At 42.4% G+C, this 20,829-nt stretch overlaps 1 protein-coding gene across 3 annotated transcripts in view; it reads left to right on the top strand.

Annotated features, from left to right (window-relative positions):
- The window catches only part of LRP8 (LDL receptor related protein 8), a 175,380-nt gene that overhangs the window by 88,363 nt on the left and 66,188 nt on the right, over nucleotides 1-20,829 (top strand). For all 3 annotated transcript variants that reach the window (XM_058842712.1, XM_058842711.1, XM_058842713.1), the window contains one exon: nucleotides 16,344-16,466. In XM_058842712.1, coding sequence (XP_058698695.1) covers nucleotides 16,344-16,466 — 123 coding nt within the window. The remainder of the gene's footprint in view (nucleotides 1-16,343; nucleotides 16,467-20,829) is intronic.

The following is a 20,829-nucleotide window of genomic DNA, read 5'->3' as shown; positions in this document are numbered from 1 at the left end:
AGGTGCTCCCTACAAAATTCAGGGCTTTGGGGGTTTTGTTGTGGTTTTGTTTCTTTTTTATTACAGTCTGCATGAAGATAGGACAGCTGGAGAGGAAGGAATTTGGCTGGAATGCTCCTGTCCCTTGCCAGGTGAAGTTACCTCCTGATGGAAGCATAAAATCGAGGGCACCACTGGTTTCCTCCTGAAGAACTGGCTCTGAGTGTCCTGGCTGTAAAGTGTTTGGGACTTCCCAGTGAAAAATGTTCTGAAAGGATAAAATATTGCTGTATATTAAACAGCTTTAATGGGGGCTGCAGCTTTTGGTGTTTCCCACTCCTCCCTTGTTCTCCGGTCTCAATCTCTGAGTTTGTGACACATCTAAAATTCTCAGTTCTGTTGCCTAAATCCTTACAGTTCCTCTTGCTGAAGCTATTTGCTGATGTAATTTTTGAGGGCATTACCATAAGTACTGCTGTGCTCAGTTTATCAGGATTTTTTCAAAACAATTTGTACATCCAGAATATTTCTTTAACACTGACTTTTAAAAATGCCTCACACATCAGTGCCAAAGGCAAAAGAAGGTATATTTCTTCCTCTTTTTTTCTTCTTCCCCCCTCCCCCCTTTTTTTTCTTTAATGCAGCTGTTGGAAATAAAGAAATTGCAATGCATGGCTCCAGGGTTGTTTATAACCAGTGTCTGTTGGCACCCAAAGCTGCCTGGCTTTCTTACATATAAAGTTTTGCCCCAACATCAGGCTTAATTTATAGTTGATATCCAGGACAAGGAGAAGTCAAAGAAAAAGTGATGTTTCCTAGGGAATGAGAAGCCCTCTCCTGGCACTCATGAATTACAAGGCTGAACTTTTTAATGTGTCTCTCCTCCTCCTTTTGCTTGGTTTTGTTGCTGCCTCCAGTAACATTTTTCCTGACTATAGTACCATTGACTCCTGTGATAGTTTAATAGTTTCTGCTGTTTACACAGTTGTCACTTAAATTGTTGTGATTTAAATTTGCATGCAGAGTTGGTAAGGGCTCAGAGTTTACCGTGCTACCCCAAAGGTAATTTGTATTCCGGACGCTGGAGTTGTCTTGGTAACACTTAGGTGACTGGAAACCATTTGCAGAGGGGAAGTTTACTTCTGGTATTGCTCACCAGTTCCAGTCCTGGGGATCCAATCCAGGCTGGATGGAGTTTGTAGTGACAAAACCTTCTAATTTTACCTTGTGGCCAGGGTCTTCATAGGCTCTTACCTGTGCTGCTGTTTAGACAAGACTTTGGAGGGACGTATGAAAATTATTCCTCTACTTATATCTTCATTTCTGACATACTGAGCTGGAGGATGCTCTTCCTTCTGCTGGAAGCTGAATTCTTATCTCTGAAACTTGGTTTTCAGTTCTGATGCTACTTTTTGATTTCTGGAGGGTATGGATTAGCAGGGGCTACAGGTCACTTGCTGCACTGCCAGTATATGTGGTGTAACAGACTTAAAAGATAAAAAAGTTAATTAAAAAACCCCAGCCTATTATCTTAAAATTGTACACACAGATTAATGTTTTTAGTGCAAGTTCATGCTGGGGACCCAGAAAATTACTGGAGTATTGCAAGCTTAGCACTCCATAGTCTAATAGCCAGGCATTTACAGACTCCTGTTCTGAATGGTCTAAGGTCATATTGCTGATTTTTTATTGCTGAAAGGTGTCTGGTATTTCATTCTGGCTGCCCTGGAGAGAAGGAATTGGTACTTTTATCACCTACAGTACAGAAAAGCAAGAAAGCATAATAAAACAGTCATCTCAGAGATATTTTCATGGTCACTATCTCCTATAAATCCATTCATAGCTCTTCTTATGAAAATCACGGTGACAAAAGACTTAATCAGGAGACAAATGTTGATACAATGTCTTGAGTTTCTGAGTTTTCTTGCAGCAAAAAATACATCTTCTGTACTACATTTAAATCTGGACTTAAATAATACCAGTGCATTACTGCAATACATCTTGGTGAAAGAGGCTTTTAGAGCTAATCTGAATTGGAGTAGCTAATGTCTTCAGAGCAGACAGGCAATTTCTCACACCAGCTGAGGGCATGGTGCACATTGGGTATTTGGAATTACAGACTGAAATCTGCAGAGCTATTTCTGCATCGTGCAAGAAATGCTTTCTCCACTTCTTGTTTTCCTTCTTTTTGTGAATGAACCACAGGAGAATAAAGCCAAAATCCACTTTTGGATTGCTGGAAGAAAGATTGAGGTTTTGATAGTGACTTAGTTTAATAGTCTTCTCCTTTTTGTATCTCTGGATGGTTTCCATGGGTTTTACATACATTAATCACTTGGCTTCATGGTAAAAAAATAGTAAGAAACAATTGGGGGGGGGGGAGTAATAATCAGTGGGATAATTATATCTATGGATGTCTTTGGCTTATGGTACTTGATCTTTCAGCAATGTTCATGTGGGACTCCATAAGCAGTAAAAGTTCATAGTTCCATAAAAATTTATGTTCCCTTTATTCTCATAAAACACAAGTAATCACAGAATAGTTTGGGTTGAAAGAGACCTTTAAAGGTCATCTAGTCCAACCCCCTGTCATGGGCAGGGATATCTTCAACTAGATCCACTTGCTCAGATTCCTTGTCCCACCTGACTTTGAATGTTTCCAGGAATGGGGCATTCACCACCTCTCTGGGCAACCTGTGCCAGTGTTTTGCAATGATGTAAAAAATACCTTCTTTATATCCTTCTATATTCCTTATATACTATGAAAAAATTATTATTTTTCAGACTTGTATTTAAGTGCACATTCCTTTGGATGCAGCCCAGGACACATTTGGTTTCTGGGCTGGGGGTGCACATCTCCAGGTCGTGTCTGGCCTCACATCCATCAGCACCCCCAAATCCTTGACAGGGCTGCTCTCAATCCTTCTCGAATACCTTTGGAAATCAGTTCAAAGACACAAGAGACTTTGTTATGCTTATCAGTCATACTTTGTAAGGTTATGTTTTAAGATGCTTTTTTCTTGCAGAGTCACAGGAATTGCTGATGAGCGTGACTGCTTAATAATGGAGTAAAAAGAAAAACTCCTCCTGAAAGCAGAGAAATGTGTCTGCAGCTGATGCTGTGGTACCAGTGATGTAGGGACTGCTTATTAAACTACACCTTCTGTGGGTTTGCTTTGGGATCATTTCCCCACAGAGCAGTAACGGATGGAATGCTGCACAGGGCCAAAGGCAGGATGCTCCATCCACATGGCTTTGTTGCATTTGGCTGGAAGGGACTTGGTTTCTTAAAACAGGGGAAAACTCAATTCATCAACATCTCCTTGCACAAAAGGGGAGGGTTGTTTGTGTTTAAAGGCAGCAGGCAAATTGGTTTCTCTTTGTCTTGGCCTTCCTGTGCTGTTGCCTTGCTACTCCTCCAGCTCCAGCGAGAGACTCACAGGTCCTTTGTTGCCTCCTGCTCATTTCCATGGCAGCCGATCCCAGCGTGGCAGGCCCAGGCCAAGCAGCCCCGCGTGGACGAGCCTTGGGGAAGGAAACGGCCGAGCGTGGGAGCAGGGGAGAGCAGGAGCAAGAATGGAGCCTGTCACTAGGACTGGCTGTATGTAATTGCATAAATTCCATCAAGTGCATCCCATGGTTTCGAGCCCCTGGAAGCTGTAAATAATGTGTTTTAATTAATGGGTTGCCAGGAGCTTTAAAGGAAATCAGATTGGACCGATGGCTGCAGAATTCGGCAGCTGTGGTGGCTGGAGCATATGAGCATTTTGACTAACTGCTGGTTGTTCATTTAGTTTTAATTAAATGACTTGCAGGGCTGAAAGCTCCTGCCATCCTCACCTGGGTACTGTTGAAATCCATGATGTGTGGAGCTGGGGAATTGGGCAAAACTGGTTGACAGTAGCAGGGGAGAGATTTTGTCTGAAGACTCTGCAGGGCTGTTCAGTTCAAAGTCATGCAATCCACAGCGTTCCCTGTATTGCATTTCTCTGTGTGATCATTGTGGTTTGGGTTTTGCGTTTTCTGCATGTGCAGTGCAATTGGTGGTGACCAAGAAGCCTCCCATTTGCATCCTGTGTTAGCTGAGCTTTAGGGCTGGCAGTGAGAAAGGAGCAGTTGCTCTTTGCAGACGTGTAAAGTCCTGCGGAATGACGTGTGCCCTGCACGTGGTTCGTGTAGCATTTGGTAACACAGTGAGCTGCAGAAATGAGCAGAATGAGCAGTGTAAGGGCCGCTGAAGGGGAGTTTTTAATGCCTTTTCCTGTCAGTATCTCCCAGCACAACCAGGGTTAGGGACTGTCTCTGCCTCATTTTCTCTCAGTGTACGCTGAGGTTAACGGTGCTACCCTGTGGTGTGGGGATGTGGTGGAGAGGAGGTGTCAAAGATGGAGCTGTGCTGGTAGAAGTGGGAGCACAGAGGTACCTCAGATGGATGGATAAAAGGGGATTGTCAATCCCTGGTGGGGTCTAGCTCACCAACAATCTGCCTGCTGCTCTGCCGACCTCAGATCACAGCAACTGCAGAGTAAGGGGAAATGTGCCCACTAAAAATGTTGACATGGTTCCACCATCTGCTTCTACTGTATTAACTTTCCTGACTAATTGCATGTGTGATGCTGTGCCACATGGTAGCTTTGTTCTTTACATCAAAAGACAAAGCTTCTTTGTGTTTCCTGTGGACCTTTGAACCACACTTGCCATTGAAGGCCCTGTCAGTGTGACACAGTAGCTGTTGATGTCTTCTTGCCTTGATGATTAGAGAGCTCCGAATAAGTGATCTTGGTCATACTTGTTAATAGGTTAAAGGCTATGGTTGCATGCATCATAATTTCCATGTTGTGCCTATTCAACTCCCACCCCCAGGGTACAAGTATTTAATATTGCAGTGCACAAAAGCATTTGACAACACACGGTGATGGGTGAAGAGGTTTGTGCTTGAATGGGGGAGCTGTGTGACCAATGCCCAACTCTTAACCTGAGCACTTGCCTTAATGCAAGGCAGGAGCCCATCCGCTCGTGCTTCCTGGCAGAATATTAACAGACATTTGTTTGGCGCTGTTCCGCCGCAACAGACTTGGATCAGAGGATGAACCTGCTGTTCAGTCTGAAACGATGCTGGCTTTGGAGACGGGCTTGAAAATGCTTTTGTGTGTGATCCCTTACAATTCCCAGGGCTCTGATTCAGTGGTCTTAAAAAGCAAGATTCCTGGCAAATTAGTCGTTGGATACAATGAATGTCTTCTTAACAGAGCTGTAGAAAAGGTGCCTTCACAGGTGAATGCACAGGGACATCTGTGGTCTGTCTAAAGATCATTAACAACCAGGCACTATTTATTTTTTATTATCTTGAACATTTCCAATGTGTTGCTGCCCGGTTAATTCTCTTTAAGTTCTTTTACTATAGCCATTGGTATGATATAAGAAAGCTTTCTGAAGTGTTTGTTACGGCATAAGGGATTTCTGTATGTATGTTTGATTTTTATGGAATCCAATTTACTTTCCATTTTCCATTTCTATTTTTGGTGTCTGAAGGAGTTATATACTTTGGGACCAGGGGAACTTCCTAAAATAACCCTAGGAAAAAATTTTTACTTCAAAAGTGCCATCATTTTGTTAGTAACAAAGTAAGTGGAAAAAGGGAATAAAGCTGAAAACACTAGATTTAAGTCTTTAGAAAAATCTCTGTTCCTTTTATTGTTATTGACTCTTCATTCTTCCAGGACACTTCAGTGGCTATTTTAATTTTAATATTTTAGCCTCCCAGAAAGTAAACCATGGCACATGGGTTTTTTTCTTAAGTGTAGAAAGCATTTCTTGCATGTTTTACCCTGCAACTTATTGATTAAAGTAGGACCAGGAGAAAAAGAGCAAACATCGATCCAACATTAAGCAACTGGACCATGTGTAAATTGGCTTACAGTGCTGTGCTGCTTCTAATAAAAAATGCATAAATGCAGCAGAACCAAGCAAGTAACAGCTTCATTCCCCATGCTGTTGGCTGCCAAACAGAATGCTCAGGTGTGTTGTTGCCCATGTAATTCCCTAATTGAGAGCACAAACCCTCATTTCCTCTCCCTACTGTCCACCCACATGGATTTGTGCATTAAACCAGCAATACCTCCTCAGGCATCCCAGGTCTGTTACACTTGGTCCTGTATCCTCTCTCCCTATTTCCTACCCACACAAGGCATCATTTTGCCACTGCATGGATTGAGTCTTCAAATCTCTGCTTTAGGCCATTGATCCCAACTCTTGACTTTTCTTTTTCCCTTTTTTTCCCTTTCTTTGTTTTCCTAGAAACTGGGAGCTTTGCATTGGCTTGTGTTGGGTTTCCAGCATGTCCTTAGATTTGAATAATTTATATGACAAGTCAGAGATACTTGTGCTACCACATTTTTGGAAATATATAATGCTCATGCATAGGAATGTCCTGCACATGTGTTTTACTGTGCTTACCAACACAGAGCTCACAGGTGTAAATATCAGATTACTGTTTTTCCACACAGTTGTAAGGATCAATGTGCAGCCTGGACCCATGCCAAGTTCTGCAAAACAGGATTTAAACTGTTTGTTTTGTTTCTCTTGCTGTTTTTAAGGCTGATTTGCAGAGGAAGTGACTTTGCCTGCAGTTCTGGGAACCCCCAGTGTGTAATGGTGCTGCTCTGCTCTCAGTGCCAAAGGTGGCTGCTGAAATTGCTGCTGCTGCCCCACAGATGTCTTGTACTCTCACAGCTGTGTCAGCCAAGCCACAGAACTCACACAGCTATGTCAGGGCAGACCCTACCAGAGCAGTGACAAAGGTGCAGCCAGGGTCTGAGGCTTGCTAGAAATGCCTGATGCTGATTTGAACCCCAGATCACACAGCTGCAGTGAAAGCATGACAGGGAGTTCATCATACCTGGCTCTGTGCAGGGCTTAGGGCCCCTGGGTTTATCTCCTGCGTGCAGACTTGGTGTGAAATTCTGCTGGAGGTGCCATGTTTTGCTTTGGTGCACTTTAACCTCACAGTGTGTACACTAAATTTGGGCAACAAGAACTTAAGTGCTGTGTCCAAGCTGTGAAAGGCAAATTCTGCGCCTGTAAACTCCAATGTTGTAATGTTTCAATGTGACAGCATGAGCCAGGTAAGGAAAGGTGGCACATCAGGCTTCAGGGGTATTCTTTGCTATCCTCTCCACTGGTCTTGGAGATTTTCTTACCACCATCTATGAAAAAGAAATCATACTTAAAAACATCAAACTGAGCAAAAAGCAGTGACTGTGTAGGGAGGCCTGCATTTTCCTTATATCTCACTCGGTGAAAGGATCTGCATTTGCATGTCTTTGTCTCTTTTCTCTGTCTTTGCTCACATGCCTTAGCCCTGTTTCTCTAATTTTCTGAATAACTGAAGGCAATTTTATCCATAAAGTGTGGCTGTTCTCTTTCTCTGGTACCTGTCTGATAAGCTATGGGCATATGTGTAGGTGGGAACTAAAATTGCTCCATCAACTCAACCACTTCTGCTTTTCTACCTTACCATATTTGCTCTCTGAAATAGGTTTCAGTCTGTTTTGTCCTCAGGAAACCTGGCTTTTGTCGCTGGGGCATTGACTCAGGTCACCAGGCACTTTTCTCATCAGGGGCTTTGGTTTAGGCTGAGGGTTATAAAACCTGTACTGAAAACCGACATCGTAGGGCGTCATAAAAACATCTGAGAGCAATTTTGCACAGTGACCACTGAGACCAGGAATTACTATGGACTTTGGGGATGTTTCATCGGGGTAGAATATGGCCCCTAGTGTTCAGTTCCCAGAATTAGAAAGACAGAATAATATTAAGTGCCTCTTGAGGAATTTGTGGACGTCCTTCATTGTGAAATAACATACATGTAGTTGCCACCCCAAGGGCTTCTGTCTTGCAGCAATGTCTTACTTGTTAAAAGAAGGAAAAACAAAACCCAAAGACAGACAAAGCTGGCAATTCTGTCAGCAAAAGTCAGTGTGGATGAGCTTCAGTCAAAGAAATATTTAGAAACAAACTGGAAAGTCGGAGCATACCAAATCCTTTGAAAAGGTCATGACTGCAACAATATGGAGTTCTGGAAACATGTTCAGCTTCCACAGCAGAGCGATGGCTGCTCTTTTCCTCACAGAGGAAATCTTGACTTGAGCGTAAGATACGGCGACCGCACCATCAAACGTGGAGGAAAGACGTGGGCAGGCCCTTGGCTTTGCCACAGACCTGCTGCATGAGTTCTGGCATGTCATTTAATGCCTCTGTGTCCGTGTACCTGTAAGGGAGAACACGACTTTTCAAGTTCTCAGATCTCTTAAAGGGAGCAAGTTTTCTGATAGCCCTTCCATTCGCTGCTACCTTGTATGACCTTTGTTGTAAGAAAAAAATCCATTTGCTGAAGGCAAACCTTGTCTATGCACTTGGCAGCCTTCTTGTCACTGTTGCTGCTAGATGAGGAAGAGCCTTGGTGAGATTTTCAGTGGCATGTTTTGACACTGAGTGTGGGTGGTTTTTCACACCTGCTGTGCAGTGTCACACAACAGTGAGGTTGATTGGTAGCGTCCAGAGGTGACTGCAGGCTGGACAGGGCTGTCAGCCTGTTTCTGAGCAAAGCTGGAGTGTATTTCAGATGCTGGTAGGAAATTCTGTCCTTTCTTCCCCTTCCTTTGCAGAAGGACACGATTTTCCAATTTACAGTGTGGGGGAAGATGGTCGGTTTTCTTGTGGGTTTGTCTGTTGGTTTTTTAAACTCCAGAGACTTGAACATCGAAGTGATGGGAGTTCCTGGAGAATAAAAATGAGGAAATTGTCACAAAACCTGGGTTTCTACAGCTTAACTTACAATTTATGAGTGGATTTTAAAAAAATGGAGAAAGCTGAGGGAAGAATGGAGGGAGCAGATGTTGGAGGGAGCCTTGCCTGAAGGAGTGTGGGGCATGTTCGTCTGAAGGGAGTGAGGCAGCACTTGAGCTTTCTGCCTGCGCTGTTCCCAGCTGCGAAGCTCCCTAGGACAAAGCCCCAGAGCCCCAAATAAACCTTCAAACTTGCAAGGGGAAGTTGTCCTGAATACCAAGCAGTGTGTTTGACAAACCTCTAATGCCCTCCGAGGAGCACACCAGCCCAAGTGGACTTTTTGTCCTTAATTTCTCTTCTGGAAAGAAGTGAAATTCTGCTTCTCCTATTGGTGAAACACGGTTTGTAGGGACAAGTGCAGCATTCATTAGACCAACATATATATTTGGTAAAAAACAGAGCAACCTTTGAGCATACAGCCCCTTCTTAAAGACTGAAATGACAACAGGAACCTGAGGACAGGTTGGGGGAAAATATTGTTCAGTATTACCTTGATTTACACGAGTTTTAGGAAGAAAATTCAGGAAGAAAGGTCTGTATTTGTTAGTTGAAGTCACTAAAATTTCTTTACTTAGTTAGTTACTTACTTAGTTTTTAGTTAGTTTTTTTGTTTTTTTTTATTTAGTTAGTTAATTTTAGATTTTTTAGTATTTTAACTTAAAGTCACTTAAATTCATGAGAACAGTATGTTGCTTCAGCATTCTGCTTTTCATAGGTTTCAATTAGGTTCTGCCATTTTCTTTACATTCAATTCAATATTAAATGTGAAAACTGATTTAAATAATTCTAAATAGGAGGCTTAAACATATAACCATTTAAAATGCACAAAAGTGGATACCTTTGATAATGGAAAATCACAGGTGACATCTCTTTTTCTTCTTTTAAAGTCGTTGGTTTGATTTGATTGATCTGAGGGGCTTCAGGCTCTGCAGCTGCATGTTTTGATTACTTGAGCAGCAGCTTCAGGCAGCCCCAGAGCCTCTGACTGGGCTTCTGTCAATGGGACGTTGTTTTCTGGGGCTGTTTCAGGGAGTCTTGGGGAGAAGTTTCTTTAGAATGTGTTTCATGTGGAGTATCAAAGGGACCGTGGTCTGTGCCTGAGCACTGGCTCTTTGAGGGGATCTGATTAATCTTGCTTTATAAAAGTAATTGCCTGCTGAGATGGCAGCGTCAAAAGAAGTGGCCAGATTCAGAGAATGGTTAAATATTCCCTTTCATTACTTCAAGGTGTCCCTAGTTGTATGAAAATTAAAAGGACTTGACGATCCACATCCACTAAGATTTCCTGACACTTCAACTCTGGGATCTTCTCTGTTGCAGTTTTATAGCTCCAAACCAGCACATTGCTGGGATTCCCATGCCAAGGATTTGGCAGCAATGGCAGTGGCAGAGGGGCTGTGAGGGGTCAGGCTCCCAGCACAAGGTGTTTGGATGCCTGAAGCAGGGAATGCAGCACCTGCTGGGAGCAGGAAACCACTCCAGGGCGGGTTGTCCACGCTCCCTGTGACGCTTCCTCCTTTGCAGAATCAACAGCAGCAACCGAGAGGACTCGGGCTGCAGATGTAGGTTAGGATTTTCAGATCTCCTTAAGGGCAACCAAGACATCCTTGGGGTATAAAACCTGATTAAAGGATTGGGGATCAATAACACAGATTCTTTTTGAAGGGCAGGGATGCTGTCAAAGTATGTGGTTAGGGCTCAGTCTCCTGCTCCAAGTGTTTTCTGAGTTTGGGAGTATATATCAAGTTTGTGATGAACATAACTTCAAACTAATTTTTTTTTTCAATTTTTTCCTTCTGTTGCTGGAAATTGCTGTTTGGGAGTGGCATTTGCAGTGTCCTGGTAGCTGTGTTCGTGATTCAGGAGCTGACTGAAACTGAAAACAACTGTTTGCTGTTGAGTTTGTGTAGCCCAGAAGGTTTCTCGGGCTGAATCATGAGCACAGCCCTTACCTTTCTCTGGGAAGCAGAAAACCTTGTTTGGGCCAAGCCAGTGATCAAGCTGGGGTATGTTTTGTTCACTCTGAGACTGGATTGATGGAGGTCCTTAGGAGGTGCAGAGTGACCCATAATATGGATGTATTTTGTTCTGGGAGGAGGTGGCTCCCATCCCATTACGCCCGAGCTGTGGTTGGCACCTCTCAGGGCAGAGTGCTGCTGATGGGCTGTGTTTAAGCTCCTCAACTCATGCAATGCTGCTTCTCTTCTCATATGGAGCTGCCTCTGATAAGCCACTGATCAAAGTTGCCATTGAAGTTCCCCAGCATGGAATGAAACCCTGTTTTGTGAATTTCAGTGTCTGGCCTACCATCATCTCCCCATTATCACATCCTACTGGGCTGTGCTATTTTATTTCTGCAGAAGGATCACAGCAAAACTTTCATGGTATAGTTTTTATACTATAATTTGTTACATTTTTACAGCAGCTTGGGTGAAACTGTTTTCTGCTGGAAGACTGAATATTGGCTGCAAATGAGAGCAGATACACAGTTTGATGGGAAGTCTGGTGTTGATTCAGAAATTAAAATAGGAGCAGGATCTGCGTAAAGGAATGAGGGTAGTGGAACAAATGAAACCAGTTTTCAATGAGTTTGGTGTCTGGGGTTTTTAATCCCTACCTGCCATCTTCCCTGTGCCATAAACCCACCTTGGGATGAGATGCAGAGTGTGGGCAGCCCTGGCTGACTGGCAGCCCATGGAGCAGATCAGCCCTGTGGCCCCTTTCTCCCCTTATCTCCCTCTGTGGAGCTGTGACTTTGATTGTTCTCTATTCAGTTCTCAATTTTATGAAACTTGTGTGATTATTTTCCACATTGTTCCCCTCTTATAGAATTGGTAGACATTGCCCAAGAGTTACTGAGGGGAGAAAATAGGGAGAGGGCACAGTTTGCAGGGTCTTTGTGGGTTAACACTCAAGGATGCTCTCCTTGGACTGGTTTTCTGTCTGGATACACAACCTAGAGTTTGAACAAAACCCTTTGTCTAAAAATCCTGTGTTCAGAGTGTTAGAACTATGTAGGGTTCATTGTCTCATGGGGAGAAAAACAAACCGTCATTTTCAAGTGTTATTTACAGGCAAGAAGGAGTAAGAAAATATTCTTTTATTGTGTGCTTTTACGTTACTGCTGCTGTTGAACAGCTACATAAAACTGTTGATAAAAGAGGAAATGTGTTCATTCTGGTTTTCAGCTGTTGGTTTGGGGAAATCAGGAGTAGCAAGAAATGAAACTATTTGAGAGATGAGTATTGCTTAATATTAAAGATGTGCAAAATAGGATTAAACAGGGCATGAAGTGGAAATTGAATAGTGGAGGGCCTGGTGTCTTACAAGGAGTAACTGGAAAGATGTACCTGCCTTGTAAAGCCTCTAAAACTGAGGCAAAAGTTAAGTGAGGTTAAATGAAGTGACTGAGGGCAGTGGGAGCATGTTGGATTTTATTAGAAAGAGGGAAAAAAATAATCAGTCCTGGACTTTTCCATTAGATTCAGATACCTTGTTTGGGTTGGGGCCAGGGATTTGGTCTTTCAGAAGTAGGTATTTTTGAAAGTTGGAAGTCACATTTATATCATCCAGTCCCTGCTCCTAGCCAGTCCAAGGCTTGTTCCTTTCAGTGTATATTTATTCCCTCCAGTCTAATTGAACATGTCCCCAGTCACTGCTTTTTTATTAATTCATTCTGTAAATGTTCATGTTCAAAACCACTTTCCCTGGGTTCCCTGCTTTTAATTTGCTGCAGGGATGGCCTCTGAATCCTTACTTGCAGTTCAGGATAAGAGATGTGAGTAATGGAATGAAAATGGACATTTTAGAAAATGAGGGGCCATGTTGAGTTTGATGCAGTTTTATTTAAAATTCACCATGTTAGGATATCTTTCTGTCACTTCTGGGTAAAACTGAAACCTTCTTTCCCTCTCCCCTTGCCTTTCTTTCTGGGAGAAGCAGGAATGACTTTAAGGCTTCTTTGGAGAGCTGCCCAAGCCAGCTCTCATTCCCTGTGGGAGCTGAGCCCCCTGGGCACACAGGAGCCTCTGGGGTTTCTGACAGATCTGTCCACCTGCACACGTGGGAAAGGAAAAGCAGGAACTAAAGGCAAATGAAGCAGGAGCCCAAAGAGAGGCAGCCTCCTTGGTGTCACTGCGTGCAGCCGAGCCGGGGAGGAGATGAAAGGCTCTGCGCACGCTTCGGGAGCCGTCTCTCTTCTCGTTCCAGGTATCGGTTTTGCCCCCCGAGGAACAGAGGCTCAGGGATGCTGTGACTGCTCACTCTTGTTTGTTTATGTTCGTTTGGAAGAGACATGTGAGCAGAGCTGTCTGGGCTGCTTACGGCAAAGGAAATGGATCTCAGGGGGACAATTAATTTTGCTTGACTATTTCTGAGCCAGGTGAAACCGTAAAATGAACCCGTGTCCTCCCCATTGTCTAAAAGGGATGTATTTATTTATTTTACATTTTAATGCACCACTGGCAATTTATGGTGTGAGCCTCAATGAATTATTGATAGAAGGAAGGTGTATAACATGGGAGATTAATAAAAAGGGTTATCAGACTTCAAAAAGAAAAAGGAAGGAAAAAACAGAGAGCTGATATTTTAATTAACTGCTCCCTGCCTGCATTGTGATCCCAGAGACATGAGGATTGAGTGCCAGAAGGTAAATCTGGTTAGAAATAAAGTAATTCCAGTCTTGTATTAGAGGTGAGAAATGAGACAATGCTTCAATATTCCTGCAGTTTGAATAATCTGGGTTGCTGTTTGCAACAGAAGGTGGAGTTATTGGAATTGAGACAGTCTGCAGAGCTCTGACCCAGAGTAGTAGTAGTAAAAAAAAACCCGCAAATAAAAGATAATATTTAAAATATAAAAAACGAAAAAGCAAAAGATTTTAAAAATAGCAGAAGTAAATATAAGAATCATAACAAGGTTTGAGCTCCCCCTCTCTGAATCCTGTTCCTTGAAGAGATGAGACAATTTAGATTCAAACAAAGACTAAACACTTGTATCCTGCTGATTTTTGTCATGGGACTGTTGGACCTTCAGGAGGGCCTGGGACACGGCGACACTTCTGGATTCAGCCACTGGTGGTGAGTGGTCGTGCCCAGCTTTGTTTTGCCCAAGGGAGGGAGCACAGGAGCCCCTCCTGAGGCCCAGCACTGGCAGCGATGCTTTGGTGCCCCATTGTGAGCCCTAACAAGGAACTTGTGGTGCACGAGGAGGAGCAGCAGGGAACCAAACCATCGGTGCCACCATCTGCACACTTGGCCAGGAACGCCCCTGCCACTCCTCCCTGGGCTGGCCCCTCACTCCTGCATCCCTGTGTCCCCAAAATATATCAGACTGGGAGACTGATGGCAAAAGGAGAGGTTGGTTTTGGGCACAATAATAGTTTTATTGCTATTTGCATCTCTAGAGAATAAGTTCAAGGACAGTTTTGCTGTACAAAGCAGTTTTATGGTATTGAGAGAGTGAGTACAAAACAATATTTTAAAAATTAGGTTTCTGTCTCCACTATTACACTGGTCTCTCCTTTCTAGATGGAGCTGTGATTATTTAGATGCCACAACCTTCCCCTAAGAGGCGATAGGAATATTTTACCCAGTGAGCTTCCCAGCAAGCCAGGAGAGTATTCTCACTTCAGCTATGCATGGGAATCCTATCAATATAAGCATTTCTGGCCATTAAATACATCAGATTCATTAAAACTTGCATTAAATACCCCAGCAGTGACCTGCAATAAAGCCAGTTTCACAAGCTTTGGATTTCTATAAGGAGATATTCGGGAGAAAGTCTTTTCTCTCTGGTAACACATGTGCAATGTTTTTGGATGATCCTTAGTATGACTGGTGTCTTGTAAAGCTCTTGGTTTATATGGAAATAGTTTTTCTATCCTGTATTAGTCCATAATATGTTTCTGAATGGCTGAAGAGAAAATTGAAAATTGTCCTTTTTTTTCCCCCCCCTCCCCTCCCATTCTCCAAAATCTGGTTCATTTAGCAATAGAAGAGGAGTAAATGTATGTTCTCTTTAAAAAGTGCACCCTGAGAGATTGTACAGCTGCTTAGTGGTGCTTTGCAGTGTTTTCCTGCTGGATGTCTGCTCAGGGAAGCTGCATGTTTTGTGTGCTAGAAAATCAGTGCTTTATTTCAGCCATGTAGCTGCACACTCCATGTTTCCTGTGTGAGCACGTGAGTGATATTTAACATGACTCCCTTCCTGACAGCAGCTCATGTAGGAAAACAAGAAAGGAAAGTAAAAGATCAAACCCCAGAGGCTTATTTGTTGTGTTTAATGCTTTGAAAATGTTTGCTGGAAGAAGTATTGATGTAGCAATATGTGTTCACATGACTTGTAAGAGAGAATGGCTTGGCAAGCCCAGGTCTCACCATGAGGGCAGCTAAGCCCTGGAACAAGTTGCCCAGGGAGGTTGTGCCGTTCCATCTTGGTTTTTTTTCTTCCTACCAGACTGGATAAAACACACAACAGCCTGGTCTGACCTCAGAGCTGAGTCTGTCTTGAGCAGGAGGTTGGACTTGGTGACCTCCTGAGGTCCTTCATTACCTGAATTTTACTATGATCCTATTAGGTTGTGAGCAACTTTGCAGGGGGAAGAGAAAAATCTCCCTGCCAGTACTTCCTGTGTCAATTGATGGCTAACAGAGGTAGATAGCAGCTAGCCAGAGAGCATTTCACTTCAATGTGGTGACACTGAGCCCCAGCCCTTGCTCAGGACTGAGCAGAAAAGCCACTGAAGTCACCACTGCTAAAGCAGTGAGAGAGTGGTGTCACATCAACACTGAGACCTCAGCCTGAAGGGACCAAATAAATGTAGAATTTTCTCTTTCTGCCGCAGTGGGAAGATGCTGACTAGAATTGCAGAGCAAATGGTGCCGCACCACTGGCACAGAGGAATAGACCAATTAATTGCTTGAATTCATGTCTTGCATCTTTTTCAAGCCCTAGATTAATGCAAGCAAAGCAAAGAGCGTGGAGTGGTTGACATTTAATGAAATGAATGTTAGTGTTTGAAGGAGTACTTTGTGATCATCTGCTGTGGTGACAGATGTACTAACAAGCCATGAATAGATGGCATGGATAGAAACATTATTATTTAGATTATAGTACTCCAAAGGTGATACTTGTTTGTCTTGCCTGTCTGTAAATCATGCAGCATGCTTTCAGTTCCATGATAGCATGGAAGCTTTTCATAGTAAAAGCCTTAGAAAATTATCTTGAAAAAGAACATCCCTGTTTTTTGAATGGCTGGAAAAAGACACAGAAAGGTGAATCCTTGTCAAATAATGGAGGGATAAGAGTTCTAGTGAGAACTCTTCATAGAATGAGAACTCTTCATAGGTGTTTCTCCTGTCAGTGATATATGTGGGACTCTGTCATGAACAAGCAATATTGAATGTGAAATAAATCCTCTTAGTGCAGAGCAATCTGTATCGTCCTTGGTGGGGTTGGGTGCAGTGGAGATCTTCTGCACTGTTTATATTCATGCCAAGCATTTTCTCTTCTTGCAGCAAAGAAAACTTGTGCTGAGTCAGATTTCACTTGTGACAACGGGCACTGCATCCCAGCCAGGTGGAAATGTGATGGGGAAGAAGAATGTCCCGACGGGTCAGATGAATCAGAAGCAGCATGCAGTGAGTAGCACAAAGTGGTGTTTCTCAGACATGATCTATTATCAAAGCACAGAGAAACTAAAGCTGTTGTTCCCAGCACTTGCAGGATGATCTGTCAATTTATGCTTGATCTTGTTCAATTTAGAACAAAAATTACAGACACAAAAGATTCAGGTCATTCAAATCACACGGTTTACAAACTTTCAAATGTACCCATTTTCCAGACTATGATACAGGCAGTGCTGTCTAGTCTGGATTTCTGTCTGCAAGGGAATTGTAAACATCTTGAGCTGCTCGTCGGGCTCATGATCAGCAGCAGTGCAAGAAGTGTCACACCTGGGATCAGGCTTTTTGGAAACTCAGATTTGGTGTTTTGCATGGTAACATATTGGGATTTATCATCGTTGCAGACAGCACTTCTGTTATTTCAGAGGAGCTTTGCAATGTTACTGCAATGCTTAATCTTCATTTTCTATTTTTCCTCTGAGAACAAATGAGAAAAGCAGCAGATGAAAGATGAGAAATGTACAATAACTAAAGCTGAAAGTGTGACAGATGTTACTAGAGGTAACACCCTTTAAGAAACCAGTAAGTAAAAAGCCGTTCTTGATTTTCATGTAATGCATCCTTTTGAGAAGGCCCATTTGTGCTTCATTGTTCAGGAACTGTGAAGGGTTGTCTGATATTGAATTAAAGGGAATCCCAGGGATATTCTAATGAAAATACTACACTATTTACTATATTATGTAGACTTTTATTTGTGTGCTTACTTGTATCTGCAGAGTTTTTCTTGCCAGAGTAAGAAACTAGTACAGGCCATTCTATTGAATTTCCAGTCATGTACTTCACAAATATTCCCATGAGTCAGAAACAGTGTTGGAGGAAGTATTTTATCAGATCTCACCAGAATGGGGTACATAGAAGACTTCAAAATCAACCCTACTTTTATTTTTAATCCTAGTACCAGTCCTACTTTCTCCCTAATTAAAGGAGATGAATGCACTTCTCTTGCATAAAATGAATTGAATCATTTTTGCAGCCGCGTACAGGCTACAGAAAAAATTACCTCAATAAATACATTACCATATTTATGTACTGTATTTGTTGGTCTTTCACCCTGCATCCTCCTTAGTTAAAAGCTGTCTCATTAATGCTACTTCCACTCCCTGATTGTCTGGAGGGGGGCTGAATAACTAAGCAGCTTCATTTGCTGCAGTCTCTGCCTGCAAATCTCATGTCAGAGGCCGTAGCACAAGCTGTGGATGGGCCACGCAGCACTGAGATCCCTGATGATTTCTGTTAATCATCTTCATTCCTTTTCTACCCATTTCACCTTTCATTTTTTCCCCCGCTTATTTCATCCTCTGGGGAAATCAGCCTTAAATCTTAACTATCACAAAAGAAACTTGACCTGAGCCTCAGATTGTTACCATACAGGACTGCTATCCTCAGAGAAAAGTCATTTCCTCAGATTTTTGTGATTTTTTTCTTTTTTTAATTTTTAATCTTTTTTTTTTTTTCCCTCCTACTTGAAACTTTCTAAGAGACCAAAGTCTGTGTTTCTCTGGTGGCTCCTCAGTTCAGAAAAATATGTAACCCATGAAACATCTTCCTGCAACACAGGAAGAAGTTTATTCCTGTTCTATTAAACTAGTGGAGTGTTGGGCTTCCCCTGTAATGGCCTATTAGTGTAAGAGGCCTGATTCTTCATCTGTTTAAATATTATTTAAGATGAGGCTGTAATAACAGAAAATGTAGTGACAGGCAAAATGTATAGGTGGATATTCCTGTATGATATTTCTCTCCAGTCTCATTTTCTTTCTCCTTGATGTCAAGGGGTGACTTCAGGGCCTGTGATTGTCTCATTTTCCTGCTTAGAAATGCATCTTTTTCAAGCCCTAGATTAATGCAAGGGTCCTGCATTAACCCTCCCTGTGGAGGGTCCTGCCCTGCTGAGCTTCCCTAGGGAAGGGACGGGTTGGGAAATAAGAGATTTCTCACCTCTTTTAAAATCAAACTGCTTTATAAAAATCAGTGGATTTCAGACAGGCCACATAATTGCCAGCACCTCTGCCAGGATCTGGTGTTATTCCTCAGTTAATGTAACACTGGGACATTGTCCATAGTCCATTCAATCCAGGGAGTCTAAGAGCATTAATAATGCTGACTATTGCATTTTAGGAGTACTTCCAGCTCAGAATGTGGTGAAAACAAGGCTGTTCCTCTCAGCATCTAGCCTGCTAAATGGCTTTTGATTTTCTGAATGCTTTTGTGGTATGTTTTTAAATACAGTTTGTGCTCTGTTATTGGTAGTTAGGGATGTTGTGTCCCCATCTCATATGCTTGGTTGAAGGTAACAGTTTGTGGGGGTTTGTTTTTTTGTTTTTTTTACAGAACCAAAATTGTACTTTGGTTTTTCTGTTTCCCTAATCAATGAAGTTGCTAAGTTTTGTGCCTAACAATATCCTCTCTAGGGACATCAGCCATTCCCAGGTGTTCAGGACAGCATGACCTGTGTCTTGTTGGATAGGTGAGATGGCATCACAGCTGGCCTAATTTCTGCTGGATCTGAGATGTCTGCACTTTTCTGCTATTCATGCAATTATTATTTTTTTAACTGTGTTCTTCAAGCCACTGAATGTGTCCAGGAGTGGTGGCTGAAGGGTATCTCATGAATCCCACTGAATCCTCAGCTGATGAAACCTCTAGGACTTCTCCCTGTTGTGGGTTTTGGTTCTAGTTGAAAGTTGATTCGTTTCTAGCATGGACTGATTTCAGAGGAGATAGTTATCCAGACTTTTGTTTTGAAATGGGTCGTTGTAAATAAGAAACTGCTTATATTTCTTCATTTTTCTGCAAGACAGGTCTCTGGCACCTGCTGAAGATTTTTGGTAACTCACATATTCTCTACATTGGAGAGCCCACCATATCCAGAGCCCTGGCCCTGGTTTTCATTACTGTCACTAAAAGCAGCCCAGTGTGGCTTGGTGATACCCTGGGGCTGTGGTACAGCCCCTGCTGATATACACAGGCTCTGCTTATGAGGATGGAAAGATTCCTCACCTTTTCCTTACCCAGTTTCTTAGAGCTGAGAGAGGGGGAAGGGAAGTAATTTTTCTGACTTAACTAATAGAGACCTCCAGCAAAATGAATGTTATCTACCTAATGCTATTCCAGCACAGGTACTGAATCATTCTGCTTTTTCTACAAGAAGAAAATTTTAAATTTCCCTCTGAAGGATTTAGATTATTTAATCAGTGACTTAAGCAAAAAAAAAATTAAAAGCTCAAGAGAAAAATAGAAACAAATGCTAACAATCAGTAACAACACTGATGGGAACACAAATTAAAGGGCTAGAGCAAGTGAAAATCTAAGCTGGCAAACTCTTGCCTTAGGACATTGTATATATAATGAGATCGAGGAATGCAGAGAGCATAAACTCACCACTTCTTTCTTTTTCAGATATGTGACATTCTGCTGGTTAAGAGCAGAAAATATTGTATGGAAAAGTATAGAGTGTTAGAAGGTAGGGTGTTAAGAGGATGAAAAAGAGACTGGGAAACCCTAATTCATATTGCATTTAATAGGGGGATGATTTAATAGGGCAGGTTTAATAAGCAGCAGTTCTGGAAATAGATTTTAAAATGGAAATGGAATATAAAATCAGGCCCTGAATGTTGGTTTGAAATGCAGCACCAGTTCAGGCACTTCTTTCTTATTTTGAAGTACATGTCACGAGTGGTTCAGGGAGATGTATCCAAACCTGACAGTTATATTTTTAATGGGAATTTTCCATGGTCCCAGGCACTCTGTGTGCTGCTGCTGTGTGTGCAGATCTCTCACAGTGCTGGTCAGTTCTGCCCTCATTTCCTATTAAGTTGCCCAAATGTAAAATCCTGTTGGTAGCATTGATGGTATCGTTCACCCCCAAATGCACAATCCCCTCCCAGCTCTCTGTTCAGCCCAAAGGATATTATGTCTCTATTATTCTTCTTTGATGCAGATCTCCTGCATGACTGAGTGGGTTTGGTGACATTACTGTGCTTTTGTGGAAAAGGACTTAATAAACTCTTCCCTGCCCTTGGAGAATTTTTCCTGGAGAAGGGTGGAGTGTTCCTTTCAGGGCATCACGTACACTGGGCTATTGAATTCAAGTAGCAAAAGAAAAAACTAGGCCAAATCACCCAGGCACAGCCAGATACCCAGTTTTAGGACCTGGGGCAGTTTACAGCTTTCTTTAGAAAGCTTTTTTTTTCTTTTTTTCCCCCCAAGGTTGAGAGTAGATCTGTTGGTATAAATGTGATAAGGTGCTGGGGGGTTGCAAATGCAGCGGAACATGTAAATTAAGGACTGTTTGTTGGAATAATCTGTTAGAGATCATTCA

This window comes from Poecile atricapillus, chromosome 7, assembly GCF_030490865.1.
Source record: "Poecile atricapillus isolate bPoeAtr1 chromosome 7, bPoeAtr1.hap1, whole genome shotgun sequence".
In the NCBI taxonomy this organism is placed as follows: domain Eukaryota; kingdom Metazoa; phylum Chordata; class Aves; order Passeriformes; family Paridae; genus Poecile; species Poecile atricapillus.
This window is presented reverse-complemented; position numbering and strand designations above follow the sequence as displayed.